The 15,420-nt window shown below is 43.7% G+C and overlaps 1 protein-coding gene across 8 annotated transcripts in view; it reads right to left on the minus strand.

The window, feature by feature from the left end:
* Positions 1 to 15,420, minus strand: part of LOC143039346 (cell adhesion molecule Dscam1-like) — a 283,763-nt gene that overhangs the window by 199,062 nt on the left and 69,281 nt on the right. For 7 of the 8 annotated variants that reach the window (XM_076209353.1, XM_076209263.1, XM_076209795.1 and 4 more), the window contains exons 8-13: positions 14,955 to 15,133; positions 13,066 to 13,194; positions 12,546 to 12,671; positions 12,022 to 12,166; positions 10,800 to 11,062; positions 9,760 to 9,921 (exon numbers count right to left, since the gene is read on the minus strand). In XM_076209353.1, coding sequence (XP_076065468.1) covers positions 9,760 to 9,921; positions 10,800 to 11,062; positions 12,022 to 12,166; positions 12,546 to 12,671; positions 13,066 to 13,194; positions 14,955 to 15,133 — 1,004 coding nt within the window. Of the gene's footprint in view, positions 258 to 9,759; positions 9,922 to 10,799; positions 11,063 to 12,021; positions 12,167 to 12,545; positions 12,672 to 13,065; positions 13,195 to 14,954; positions 15,134 to 15,420 lie in introns of all 8 variants that reach the window. The other variant, XM_076209705.1, reaches the window with a different exon arrangement.

The raw sequence follows: 15,420 nt of genomic DNA on the forward strand, positions 1-15,420 counted from the left end.
GGAGGACCCTGCGGCGTTGGACGCTCGGCAGGAGTACGTTCCCGTGTGAGTGGAGGTCACACTCGGCAGGAGGAGGTTGCTCACTTTGGAGGTCAAGTGACTGACGACCGTGTCCGAGGTGGACCTGAGAGGCAGGTGGTCCTTGAACCACTGCAGGGTGATGGGCTCGTCTCCGTCGGTGACCAAACAGGAGATCTGGAGGAGTTTGCCAGCCTCCACCTGGTCCGGGAACTCGAAGGAGAGGATGCTCGGGGGTACTGTGCGTAGTGGGGGAAGGAAAAGCAGGTGTTGTCATTCAGAGGGGTGGGCGTGTGTGGGGGGAGGGAAGGGGTGGGCGTGGGCGTTGGGGCATGGGGGCGTGGGGGCCACAAGAAACAAAGCCAAAGAACGACGACCGGGCGAGGAGGGCGCCGTTCCTTGCTCAAGTAGTACCCTTAACACTGAGGACGAGGTCGTGGGCGGCCCGACCGGCGAGGTTGGTCGCTACACATGTTTAGGTCCCGGCGTGGTTCCTCTCCGCCTTCTGGAGGATCATCAGCGACATGGTGGGTGTCGGGAAGCTGACGTGGATTGAAGGGTCATTGAGGAGGAGGTCGTCCTTGAGCCAGGTGATGGAGGGTGGCGGGTCGGACATTGCTGAGCACGAGGTTTGGAAAGGGTCTCCCTCGTACAGATCGACGGACTCCATGAAGGGGATGATGCGGGGAAGCCCTGTGAGAGGCACAGTAGCTACGTGCAGGATGACCTTAATAAGCTGTTAACATGGTCGGTGAAATGGCAAATGAACTTCAATATCTCTAAGTGTAGCGTGTTAAACGTAGGGCTACACAACCCCGAAAATAGATACAACTTAGATAACACGTTTTTAGAAAAATCTGAGTGCGAGAGGGACTTGGGAGTTCTGGTGAGTCCGGACCTTAAAACCAGGAAGCAGTGTATTAGCGCCAGAAATAAAGCTAACAGAGCATTAGGCTTCATTGCTAGGACGGTAACGAATAGAAGTGCAGAGGTAATTATTAAACTCTACCTAGCGATAGTTAGACCCATCCTTGACTATGCGGTACAGTTTTGGTCTCCGTCCTACAGAATGGACGTAAATTCATTAGAATCAGTACAGAGAAGAATGACCAAAATGATACAAGGACTCGGAAATTTGCCTTACGAAGAGAGGCTTAGGCACCTAAACTTACACTCTCTGGAAAGACGCAGAGTGCGGGGTGATCTAATAGAAGTGTTCAAGTGGATCAAAGGCTATAACAAGGGTGATGCAAACAAGGTCATCATAATAAAACAACAGGGCAGGACTCGCAGTAATGGGTACAAACTGGACAAATTTAGATTTAAGAAGGAAATAGGCAAGAATTGGTTTACTAATAGGGTGGTCGATGAATGGAATAAACTTAGTAACCATGTAGTAAGCGCTGAAACTATCAGTTGTTTTAAAAAAACGATTAGACAACTTTATGGATGGGGATGACAGGTGGTGATGGATACGGAGCTGCCTAGTGTAGGCCTTATGGTCTTTTGCAGTCTCCTTTATTTCTTATGTTCTTATGTTCTTATGTTTCGTGGACTTGCAAAAGGCATTTGACTAAGCGGGGACGGGACCTTTGGAGGAGTTGGGGGATGTATGGATGTTGTGGTGGTGGTGGTGGTGGGGGTCAGAACCCGGGGGGAGGAGGGGGAAGGGAGGGGTGGAGAGCGGAGAGACCCAAATTAAATGAACAAAGAGTGATTTACCGAGCAAGGGGCGAGGGGTATTGAGGAGGCAAAGGTGGGACAAGGGTGGGGGGGGGGGGAAGGGGGGGGGAGGACTACCATCGAGTAGGACCACATCAAATATACCCTTGACGAGGAGCTCAACGTCCTGGCGAGTTTCACTCGAATTCTACAACACAGTTATCTCGAATTATGACAAAAGAAACAATATAGACTTAATATATCTAGACTTTGCAAAAGCTTTTGATACCGTCCCACACGAAAGACTACTTACTAAATTAGCTTTACACGGAATAAGTGGTAGCCTATTAAGTTGGACTAGTAATTGTTTGAATGATCGAAAACAGAGAGTTGTTTTAAATGGAAAAACTTCTAGATGAAAAAATGTTACAAGTGGAGTTCCTCAGGGGTCCGTTCTTGGGCCACTTCTATTCATAGTATATATAGATGATATAGACCATGGACTAAATCTACTGTTTCCAAATTTGCTGATGATACAAAACTGTGCGGAGTGGCAAATGATCACTCAAACCAATTAGATATTCAAGAAGATTTAGATAAATTACAGCAATGGTCTAAAAAGTGGCTAATGAAATTTAACACAAGTAAATGCAAGGTAATGCACATAGGTAAAAATAACAGTAAGTACAATTACAAATTATTTGGAAATTCGTTAACAAAAGTGGATAGTGAAAAAGATCTCGGCGTAATTATCAGTAACGACCTCATATCATCTAAGTAGTGTATTTCAGCCTCTGAGAAAGCAAATAAGATTCTAGGACTGATTGCGCGATCTTATGATTTCAAAAGTCCATCACTCATTAACAAGCTATATAAATCGTTAATTCGTCCACATTTGGAATATGCTGTTTCCGTATGGTCACCGAATCTCATTAAAGACATTGACAGACTGGAAAAAGTACAACGACGAGCCACAAAACTGATTCCAAATATAAAAAATAAATCATACGAAAATCGACTAAAACATGTGAATCTGTTTTCCCTAAAAAAGCGTAGACTCAGAGGTGACTTGATACAGGTCTTTAAAATTCTAAAGGGAATTGGCAACATTAAAAGTGACTAAATTTTCACATTGAATGAGAATCAGACAAGAAACAATGGTCTCAAACTGTCCGGAAATAGATTTAATTTGGAAGTAGGTAGAAACAACTTTGCCAACCGTGTAGTTAATGAATGGAATAAACTTCCTGCACAGGTAGTGCAATGTAGTTCAGTTCGAAGCTTTAAGAATCATTTAGATAAACACCTAAGCAAGATGCTGTAATGATTATAATTTGTTTTATATTATTTGTTTTTGTTTTGTTATCATTTGTCTGTCTGACTTTCATTTATTATTAGTTATATGTTAATTTATTATTATTTACTATTTACCTGTTTGTTTATTATTTAACTATACCTATGCATTTATTTATGTATTTTATTTGTTATTCACATTATTATATTTTCTATTTTGTTATTATGATTTTTTTTCGCATCCGACCTAGATATGGACCAAAAAGTCTCCTGTCGGCATGCTCCGCCTTTGTAATCCTTTGTAAGTAGTCTTTCGTGTGGGACGGTATCAAAAGCTTTTGCAAAGTCTAGATATATTAAATCTATATTGTTTCTTTTGTCATAATTCGAGATAACTGTGTTGTAGAATTCGAGTAAGTTAGTCACGCAAGAACGTTTCCGTCTGAAACCATGCTGGCTATCATTTATCAAATGGTTACTTTCTAAATGATGTTCGATAGCATCTCTGATGATAGTTTCCATTATTTTTCCTACGATTGAAGTCAAACTTATAGGCCTATAGTTATTTGGTTTCTTTTTGTCACATTTTTTGAATATGGAAGTGGGGCGTCACAGCACGCCTATCGTCAGCACAGTACCCCCAGTCGAACGGGCGAGCAGAGGCGGCAGTAAAATCAGCCAAGAGAATTATCAAAGCCAACACGGGCGGCGGTGGGACATTGGATACCGATAAAGCCTCCCTCGCTTTGCTCCAGTACCTCAACACTCCACTGCGAACAATAAACAAGTCTCCCGCCCAACTTGCTGCCGGCAGACAGCTACGCGACGGGGTGCCCACGGCCCGTTGGCACCTCAGGGTGGACAGGCACTGGGGCGGAACGCTTCGCCAGAGAGAGGTGCAGATGGGGGAGGCTGGTAACACCCTGACGGCCAACAGCACACCCAGACACCTTCAACCCCTGGCCCCCGGTACCCGCGTGAGGGTTCAGAACCAGGCATCCGATGTGTGGGATCGCACGGGCCTGGTAGTGGAGGCGCTCCCTCACAGGCAGTACACCATCAGGCTCGACGGGAGTGGCCGCATTAGCCTCAGGAACAGGAGACACCTTAGGCCTACTTCCGCGCGAGCACTACCAGAGGCACGGAACGAGGTGACCTTAACAACCGAGCCCCCATCAACTCCTCCCCCACCCCAGCAACGCCTGAGAAGACAAACGAAGCGCCCAGGGTGGCTAAATGACTACATCTAATGTAATGTGCGCCCATTGTAACGTATAACGGGCACTGTTCCGCTACACTCAGTTTGTGACTGGAACCGTATTCTATTTTGTTTCCTTATATACCTGGCCACTTTCATCTCCTTATGCCCTGTGACCTGCTGTATGTAATATTCGTCAGCTCAATGTGTCCTTAAGCACACATTATCTTGGAGGGGGGATGTTGGGTGGGTACAACACGTTTTCCCTCGGCGCTACAAACATAAACATGCGCGCGAGCATTACGTTGGGCACGGCTCAATGCATTACAACGCTTATGAGCCATGTGGAGCAACGTCACGCCATGGTCGTTTTCTTTGACCTGGAGAAGGCATTCGAGCTTGCCAGTCCCGCTGCAATTCTGGACAGTCTGGCTGCCAGAGGAGTACAGGGGAAACTGTTACAGTGGATAGCGGACTACCTCTCCAATAGAACTGCCAGAGTCCGTCTACAGGGAGTGGAGTCCTGCTATCACCCCCTGGAAAATGGTACACCCCAGGGTGGGGTTCTCAGTCCCACCCTGTTTAACGTGCTGATGAGTGAATTAATAGCCATCCCTCTACCCACAGGATGCTGCCTCCTATCATATGCAGACGATGTCGCGCTGGTGGTAGCAGGCAGAAGGACCAAGGCCAGAAGGACGCAAATGTGCCTCGACCGCATTTCCTCCAAATGCGAAGAGCTTGGCCTCAAGATCTCGCCACCAAAGACCAAAGCCATGTGTTTTGGCACTAGCGTGACACCGAGGGACAGGCTTCTGCTGCAGGGACATGAGGTAGAGTGGGTCAGCACGCATATGTACCTAGGTGTCTGGCTCGACTCCAGACTGTCCTTCCGGACTGAAGTGGCATACATCCGGGGAAGGGTCCTCAGCCGGATTAACGTTTTGAAGTCCTTGGCGACCAGAGAGGCAGGTGCCAACTGCGCTGTCCTCCGGACATTCTACGTCAGCGCAATTCGACCGGTGATAGACTATGCCAGCAGTGCTCTGGCTGGTCTATCCGCAACACGGTTGGCTGACTTGGAGACAGTACAGAACCAGGCGCTGCGCGTAATATTGGGCGCGCCGCGCTGGACTCTGGTCGCCAATATGCAGCAAGAGGCGGGACTGGTGCCTATCAGTGCGAGGATCTCAGGATTGGTGGTAGCCTTCGCCATAAGAGTCATTCAGAGAGAACATGACTCGTTCCTGCGGCGAAGGCTAATCAGCGCCCTCCAGCAAGATCCGGATCTCTTCCCGCAGAAGAGGTGGTCAGCGAGGGTTGCACACCACATAAGGGACCTTCACCTGCATGACCTTATCCTTCAGAAGAGGAGGGATGTGCCGGTGGAAGGTTATGTGCAGTCTCCCCCCTGGGAGAATCCACCGGCCAGAATCAGTGTGATGGCGTCACGACGCGGTACGCCGCTCCCGCGCCTGCGGGCGGATGCGGAGGCCACAATGAGATCTGTGGCCCAGGAAAACTGCGTCGTCTATTTCACAGACGGCTCCGTGGATCCCGTACACAACGTGGCAGGTGCAGCGTTTGTCACGAAGGACGAGGAACAGGGAGTAAGGGTGTTGGGCACTCGCTGCTCGACGCAAGCAGAGGGTGTTGCAGTGGGTCTAGCATTGACCCATGCTCTCAACACCCACCAACGTAATGTAGTTGTGCACACAGATAGTTTAGCTCTGTTGCAGTTAATATCAAAAAATTATCATAATGACCAGAAAAAACTAATGACCTCACTGTTGTTTCAGCTCAAGGCCCTCCGTCAGCAAGGGAGATCAGTCGTCCTCAACTGGGTGCCGGGACACATCGGCATCCAGGGAAATGAAGCGGCAGACAGGGTGGCCAGAAGAGCGGCCACAGGGGACATGGAAGGCGGAATCGGTGTCCTCCCGAGCCGAACTGAGATCTTGGCCATTGCAACGAGAACGATGGCCAAGAGGGAACTACAAAGCCATAGGAACCTAACAGCCCAGAGGCCGTCAGCACGCTGGTATCAAGTTGCCACAGCGTATGAGCGACTGACCCCTGGAGTCCGTCTCTCCAGGATAGAGGAAGTCACCCTTCATCGACTCCGTCTCGGGTATCGATGCTTCTCGGAGGTGACGGGACAGCCGGAGGCCTGCATCCACTGTGGAGAGGCCGGCGCAAACGGGCTAGATCATTATGTGGCCCTTTGCCCGGCGACCAGATTTCTACGTGCGGGCCCCAGGACCTCGGCTGGGGGACTCATCCGTCGACTGACGATGTCCCTTAACTCGTATCGGCTGGGACGCCTCCTTCAAGTGCCGCCCCCCAGATGATACGGATGGGTAACTGCGCAGGATGCCCTGAACCGACCGGATGAGACGCGACGAGTGGTAACTGCGCAGGATGCCTTAGACTGGACCGGATGGGACGCGACGGGTGCAGGAACTACGTCGGCTGGACCGGATGGGACGCGACCAGGACCGCACAGCGCAACAATAATTGTCATATTTAAACAAATGTACATGTAATTTATTGTAAAAGGCATATTTGTATATCTTCTAGGAATATGGGTAGAGACCCAAACAAGATGTATCTCTTGTAAATCAATAAATCTATCTAATCATTACGCAGTTAGTCAGTCGCTGCACGTCCTATGAGTAAGGACCCAACAGGAAGTAACGTTAGCTAGCTTCCATTCTCATGGGACATCTCGGATATGATGGATTATTTCTTGAAAATAATTTCTAATGGAACCCAACAATCTCATTTTTTATTTCCTTTAAGATTCTTGGATGCCAACCGTCAGGCCCTGGTGTTTTATTAACTTTGAGATTATCTATACACCTTTTAATTTTTTCTTTTGTTATATTTACCGTAGTAAGTTTACCCTAGACTTTTCACAGGTTTCAGTTTGGAATTCACTTTGAGGTGTTTCGTTTACGAATACTGAGCTAAAATAATTGTATAAAATATTACACATTCCTTCATTTGAATATTTAAGTTGACCGTCAGCAGATATTAGCGGACCAATGTGATTCCTAACAACCTTTTTATCTCTGATGTAACTCTAGAATTCTTTGGCTTTCTCTTTGGATTTATCAGCAATGTTCATTTTGTATTGTCGTTTTCTTTTTCTTATTGTCTTTTTTAAATCTCTCTGTATTGATACATAACTTTCATAGTCATTAGATGCACCCGAGCACTTATATTTCTTATAAGCCTGTCTCTTTTTAGCAATACTTTTTTCAGTTTCTTTGTCGAGCCACTTTGGGCCAGCCTGATTTGGGGGACATCTATCCTTAAAAGGAATGTAAGTTTGAATCATCTTAGTGAGCGTATTTTGAAATATTTCCCACATCTGATCTACAGGTCTTTCGTTTAATTTTGCCTCCCAATCTGTAAGCTGAAGCTCCTGACGTAGTCCTATGAACTGAGCTTTACTGAAATCGGGTATTTTAGAAACACAAGTATCTATTCTAAAATTTTTTAGGAGTTTGAATCTAAGTTGTGATCACTATTTCCAACAGTTTCACCGACTTCTATATCAGTTACCATGCTTTCGCGGCTAGTGATCAATAGATCGAGTAAGTTTCCATATCTTGTGGGCTCTTTTACATGCTGAATTAAGTAATTGTTACCAAGAAAATCAATCAAGCGACTACCTATATGGCCATGTTCAAGGGTCATCAAATTGATGTCAGTAAAATTGAAATCACCCATTATCAATAAATCCCGGTTGCAGAAACTAGACAGTTCTTGAAATAACAGTTTGTCGTCTGCTAATGATAATGTCTTTGGCCTATATATTACACCTACATTAATTTTTTGTCCATTTGTTTGGGTTAACTCAACCCACAAACTATCATATGCATCCTGTTTCATTTTCTCTAAAACACACGCATGAACATTGTTTTTAACGTACAACAGAACACCCCCACCTTTCTTGTGGTTTCTATCCCGATGAGTGTTTAAATCCTGCAATATTAAATTCAGCTTCGAACTCTGTACCACTTAACCATGTCACGGTTATTCCTGTCATATCGAGATTTTCGCTTTTGACATACGCCTGTATTTCTTGAAATTTGTTCCTAATACTACGAGCATTAAAGTACATGGTTTTAAGAAACTCATGATTATTTCTTTTTGACACATTTTGAGTTTCAATATCATGTCTTACATTATCATTTTGTTTTTTATTTATACCTTGCTCTATATTATTATTTGGTCCTTCATTGACATTCAATGCCTCATTAAGATTTCTCCCATCAAAAGTGACATTTCCCCCATCACGGACATCTGGTCGATCACGGTCATCCGATCTCTTTTGTACACTTTGTCCCCCTACGTCACCGTGATTCACACCGACCTCCCGCACCAAAAGCTCTCCTGTGCAGGGGACATGCCAGGGAAGTTCATCTTCGTGAGGACCTGCCCGTTCCGGTACCAAGCGATGGAGATCGGGGAATCGCCGCCAAAAACGACACATTGGAGTTTGACTGTGGCGCCCTCCTCAGGAGGATCGAGCGGGCCAGAGGGGTGCACCTGAGGAGGCTCTGTATGTGGGTAATGGGTGGGGGAGGGAGGACCATCAGCACCCGTCAGGGTTTTCCAAAGAAGAAGATAGTGGGCAAGGAGGGGGATAATAAGGTTCTTCCCATATTGTAACTTACAATGAGCTCAGCTTATATTCAATATTTTTTCTTTTATTGATTTATAATTATTTTAGTTTTTCAGTCTTAGGGTGCAATCTGTTTTGTCATGTAAATACATCCAATATTGTAAATATATATATATATATATATATATATATATATATATATATATATATATATATATATATATAATGATAAAAAAAACATTGTTTGTATATAAAAAAGACAAGTAGGCGAGGCTGCATAAAGTCCTTTTGAATCTACTCACCTCAAAAACAAGGACATATATTTGGCTTCGTGCCAAACCTGGAAGGCAAAACAAGATCAAACCTGACTGGGCTTCAATATCCATCAGGTACAATTGAACTTAAAAGCCCTAAACTCCACAGCCTCCCTCACAAACCTCAACCCTCATCCTCAAGTATGACTTCACAAGAGGATATATCCACCGGTGGGCTGATAGAAGTAATAACAATACATCTGTGGACTGATAATATGTTAACCCTCAGGAACCTAGCTGCTTGCTCCTGCAGGAGCTCCCCAGAAGAACACACAAAGTTGCTGGCTGAAGCCCAAATTTGTGTATCTTTGTCTATCTATTTCTCTTGGATGTCCTGAAGGCATGAGTTCAATACAGGAGCTGTGAAGGAGACGGGGACCAGTTCCTAACCTTCTCAAAAGAATATCCCCATTAACCTTGGGACAAATTTTCCAGCATGCATGAAAACATTCTCCCTAAATAACCAATACCTCTATCAAATTGATCCTTAACTGCAATAAAGAATTTAGTTATAAATAACTTATTCAACTGGGATTTGTTTCTGATCATGAGAATGACAGGTCCCTGTGTGTTACGTAAATAATGCATCTCGTCTCCCCGCCCCTGCACAGCTCCTGCCAAAGGAAACCCACACTTACCCATAACCTGCACGTCGAGATCGCCTCGTGCTGTGTATCCTTGGGTGTTCCTTGCCACGCAGGTGTACCTTCCTTGGTCAGCAGATCGCTGCACGCTCTCCACAACCAGTGTGCCGTTGGTGAAAGTGCTCTGGCGTCGATTGATGGGTAGAAGTCGGCCATCTGAGTAAAGAATAAATAGGAGTTCTTTTACTAAAAGGTATTTATGTAAAAAAAATAGATTAAATTAAATACTATACATTTATGAATAATTAAACAAAAGAGTAAAAGACAGACAGACAGACAGAGAGAGAGAGAGTATATGCTAGAAGGCATTTGGCTTTTGTCACCATGAAGCCTTCATTGCTGTATATACAGATTCTATTTTGTATTATTTAACTATGATACATGCAAAACCTGTTCGTGATACAGTCAGTTGCACAGACTGTCACAGAATTCTTGTCATAGTTCTGCACATTGGTGGGATCAGTGACCCTTGATCCACAAGGAGCTAAGATAAAAGGCACAGCAAATAGGTGCTGGATGGGTGAAAAGTGAGTGTATGCCTTGGCTGGGCCACTCTTCTTATAAGGGGTAAGAGGCCTTTTAGCACATGTATGTATGTGTGTACATATGTCTAGCCATCTCACTTATCGGTTATTGGATGGGGGGGAGACAGGATTAAATGAAATTGGCGTAACACAGCAAAACCTTGAAACAAAATCTTTTGAATTTATCAATATGTCCCCATACTTTTTAACGTCTTCCTTCCAATTATTTCAGCAATGATGTAATTTATAGATTTATTTTGTCTAATACCAGATGATTTAATTCAATTGATGGTGGGACTGAGTAAACAAGGTCTACAACAAACAAAACCACATTTCATCCTTTAGATGAATAAAATTACCTACTAACTGCAGAACTAAAACTACACAACAACAGAACTCTTGTCACCAGTTTCAATACAAATATGTTTACCATCATTCATGACCTGATTTGACCTGATGATCTGACCTAACCTGACAATGTTGTCTAACACAATGGATCCCAAAACTTACTCTTTTCCCAGACTATGGAGTCAATTGGGTATCCAGCCACGGGGCAGTTGACGACCATGTTCTCTCCAGCCACAACAGCAACCTTGTCCATAGCCCTGATGTAGGGCAGGCCATACACATTGAGGTGGGCAGCATGACGCACAGAGCCAACAGTTGAGGAGGCAACACAAGCATAATAACCACCATCATTGGTGTGGATAGCTGAGATGTTCAAGTGGGACACGACTTCACCATTGACCATAACATACTGGCCGACCTGCATCCTGAAAAAGCATAAATACATCTGATACAGTAGCTGGCCTTTACTTTGACAACAGTAACAACAATAAGAACAAAAATCATGACAACCATAACATTTCTGAGATACTATGGTGCTTATTGTATTCATTACCTGTATACCTAGATTGTATATAGCACATAATATTGGGACAACAAATTGGTGTTGGATGGGTGTTGGGTGGGTGAAGGGTGGGTGTATGCCATGGCTATGCCACCCCCATTACAAAGGGGAAAGGACCTTTTGGGATATCCATGGATGCATGTATGTATGTATGTATACATATGTAATGCTACACCAGAAGTGGTGGTGGTAATAATACCAGAACAATTGCAAGTAATAGTAGTTGTGGTAGTAGAAGGGGTAGTAGTTGTAGTAGAATTGCTAAACCTTTCACTGTGGCAACTGATTTGTAAAATCATCTGGCTGCTGCCAGATGATTTTATTCAGCCAAGGGAAACCTTCCACAGTCAGAGGGTTCAAAATTATCCCAATTAACCCTTTCCATTTGTAAAGCAACTTGTGAAATAAGTCCTGGCTACCACCAGATGATTATATTCAGCTCAACTGAGCAACAGTGATCATGAGGCAGTGATTGCTATGATATCATCAGGTATGTGGCATTATTTACTTTGGTGGAGGAGCTAAAAAATATATATAAAAGGAAGAAGTGGAAGAAGAAGAAGAAGTGTTGCATGAGTGGAGGGTGTGTGTGTGCCTAGACTGGCTACCTTCTTTGTGTGGGGGATGAGGCCTTTTGGTATAAGGATATACAAAGAGAACAGAATTTCTTTAGATAAGTAGGTGCTGAGATGGGAGGGAGTGGTTGAATGTTTTTTTCTTTTCTGTTCTCTGATGTAGGTGTGTGCCATGTTAAAATGAATACAATTAAGTGCCGAGACCTCACAGGAAAACACGACCTCTGTTGACTACACCAGCACCAACCTGTCAGAATTGGTAAGTCGCTTTCCATCCAGCTCCCAGGTGATCTCGGGGGTGGGGTTGCCAGCAGCAACGCACTTGAGGAAGACTGAGGGTCCAGGCTGGAGGGTGCGCTCCTGGAAGGCGTAGGTCAGCTGTGGGGGTTCGGCTGTGGACAGAAGGAACATAGATAGTTAGTCTTGTTGAAAGTAGTTACAAGAATGACACATCGATGAACATCCACAAATCAATCAATCAATCAACCAATCAACTTGTCACCCTAGGTTTTTCATGCAGTAGACCTACAACTCCCAGATAACCACATACACACATACAGGAATAAATACACCTGCATACATATACACATGAAGGGGTGATGTCATCCTTAGTATTTAGAAGATTCCAAATTACAGAGATGAGGTGCACTGAGTTTGAATTTTTTTTTTCTAAATTAGCATAAAGATATTGTAAACACTCCAAAATACTTCATCCATCAGATGCATCATGTGATCTTACAACATGCACTCCTTCCAAACCAATATACTCACATCGTCCACCAAGTTTGAGTTCAGCCGTGGCCTGAGCAGATTCTTGGTCATTCCTGATGAAGCACTGGTACATTCCTTTGTCATCATGTCCCACACTCTCAATGCGAAGAACTTCTTCCTTGTGGTCTGTTTGCAAATAAAATTTTGTTAACATGTATAATGTCCATTTATGTATAGATGGGTGACCATCAGACTTTAATTGTTTAAATAGAAAAAATGAATAAATAAAATAATATAAAATAAAAATAGATAAAGTGAGAGGATGTTTATTCCATAAATATGTTTGATTAGAATATACTACTGGTTTTATATAACTTCTCAAGTCTACTGTAATTTCTGTCCCTTATATCTGCATGGACAAAAATTGTCCAAATAAGTATCTAAATGTTTCATCATAAAGAATCTACATTATATTCATCTTGTACAAACAAAAAGCTGTTGATATATAAATTGCTCAAGCATCTACATTGGTCCCTGATGCACATGCAACAACTGGATCCTTTTCACAATGGACACTTACTGAGGGGCTTTCCATCCTTGAGCCATGCAACTGATTTGACAGGATTGCCTGCATAGGTGCACTTGAAGCTTGCAGGTTGGCCAAATGCAACAGTCTGGACCTTGGGTTCCACTTGAGCACTCAGAGGGCCTGCAAGACACAAGAAAGATGTAAATACTCATATAGCCTCACTTTGAAACCATAAATTTTGCATACAACTCACAACACTGGTCATTAGGAGGTTGCATGCCCTGAACACTTAACCCTTATCCAAGGTAGAATCTTCATGTCTTTCAAAAACTACAAAATTTGCATAATATCTATAATACATACATACACCAACGGCTCTTTACCCTTTACAAAGGGAGGTAGCCAAAAACAAAGGCATGAAATCCACTCCCATCCATTCCATCCCCCCATACTCCACTCCCATTCACCCCCCTCCCTCCGTTTTATCTTGGCACCTCCTGGATGATAGGTCATTCCTGCATCTCACCCAGTGCCCTGGGTCAGAAGCAATGTAGCAAGACATAGCACATCCACAGCAAGGGCACTTCATTTAACCGGCGACCTCGCGCCTTCGTTCCCTCAAGCAGAAGAGAAGATAGGCTGCATCAAAATATCATTCATACACACTTCCTCACTATCCATCCCCCACCCACTCCCTTCCATGCATCACAGCATCATCCATACACAACTATTCTCCACTCACCCCTATCTTCTTTCTTCTCCTTTCCTTTCTCAACAGGCATTCCCTTCTTTCCCAATGCCCTTTTTACCCCATCCATCTTTTTCATCCTTGGTCGCCCCCTCATGTTCACTACTTCCACACCTCTTTTACTATTCTTTCTTCACTCATTCTTTCCATGTGTCCAAACTATCCGAATACTCTTTCATCAACCCTATCTCCCAACTCCCTTTCCACCACCACTCTCCTCCTTACCTCATCATTTCTCACTCTATCCAGCCGAGTAACACCTACCATACTTCTCAGGCATTTCATCTCAAACTTTAAACTCTTCCTCTCATATGTTCCATGTTTTTACCCCCATACAGTGCTGTCGGCACAGTCACTCCTTCATACAATCACCTCTTAGCATCCATTTTCAAATATCAATTTCTCATTACACTTTTTAATCCCCCAAGGCACTTGCTTCTCTCAATCTACATTCTACCTCCTCCTAGTCATTAATGGCTCTTGCATGTTGAACACTAGTAAGCTTAGTCCCTGACATGCCATATGATGATATTTTGCTTAGTAATGATGTCAAATTCACTATTTATTCATTTGAAAAAAGGGGTTCCACAAACACGACTAATGACCAATGTGATACATTACCATGGGCTAGTTTTACCTCTTCATTTTTCTTTTTAAGCCGAATCTGAGGTGTTTTTAAAATAAAGGTAATGAAATTGTTTATAAACATCTACGTATTTTATGATTATCAAACCTAATAGTAAGTATATAACAAATAATGTTTGAACCTCTAATCAATCAATCAATGAATCCATTGCCCATGCAGAAGACCCACGGCCTTCAGCCATGGATCTTCTTTGGAACATTTCATAATTCGGACAATATTGAACCAAAGGAGAGAAAAGAACCTTTGTCTGGCAAGGTAAATTCATCAGGAACAGTTGTTTCAGTTTTGTTGCAAATTATGAGCAATCTCTTTCAGCAATATTGTTAACACTGGCCAATATAAAGTTTACAAGAGTCAGGTCCAGCATAATCAATCCATTAAAAGTCATCTATGAAGACTGACCTGTCTTAAATTGTCATTCACGTTGCGCAAAGCCCTGCCCTTTTCACAAGCCCCATTCCTTGCAACCCCTTCATCTTTTTGGGGGGAAGTTTCAATTGCCTTTGGATGGAACCCCCTGATGAGGAAAAATGTCACTGAACTCACCTGTGACTGTAAGAACTGTTTCAACACTCTCGCCTCCGACGGAGTTGTTCACGACGCAAAGGTACTTGCCACTGTCCTCGACCTTGGCCTCCCGGATGATCAGGGTTCCTCCTACTTGCTTCACACGCTCACCCAGTTCGACAGGAGACTTACGGCTGTCCTCGGAGAACTTGTACCACCTGAAAAAGAAGGGCGAGGATTAGTCAGGTCATGAACACAGTTCCTGAGGGACAGCCCCAAGTACTGAAAGACACAAGGAAAGACAATAAAAGATAAAAAACAAATACATACATACATACATATATATATATATATATATATATATATATATATATATATATATATATATATATATATATATATATATATATATATATATATACACAGTCAGACCACGCCCACCACGAGTGTTACATTCCTTAGCCCGTCGTGCAGGAGGAAATTCGTGTTGGGCAAATAACAGGTC

This window comes from Oratosquilla oratoria, chromosome 1 (assembly GCF_046742065.1).
Source record: "Oratosquilla oratoria isolate Oo_2021 chromosome 1, ASM4674206v1, whole genome shotgun sequence".
Classification (NCBI taxonomy): domain Eukaryota; kingdom Metazoa; phylum Arthropoda; class Malacostraca; order Stomatopoda; family Squillidae; genus Oratosquilla; species Oratosquilla oratoria.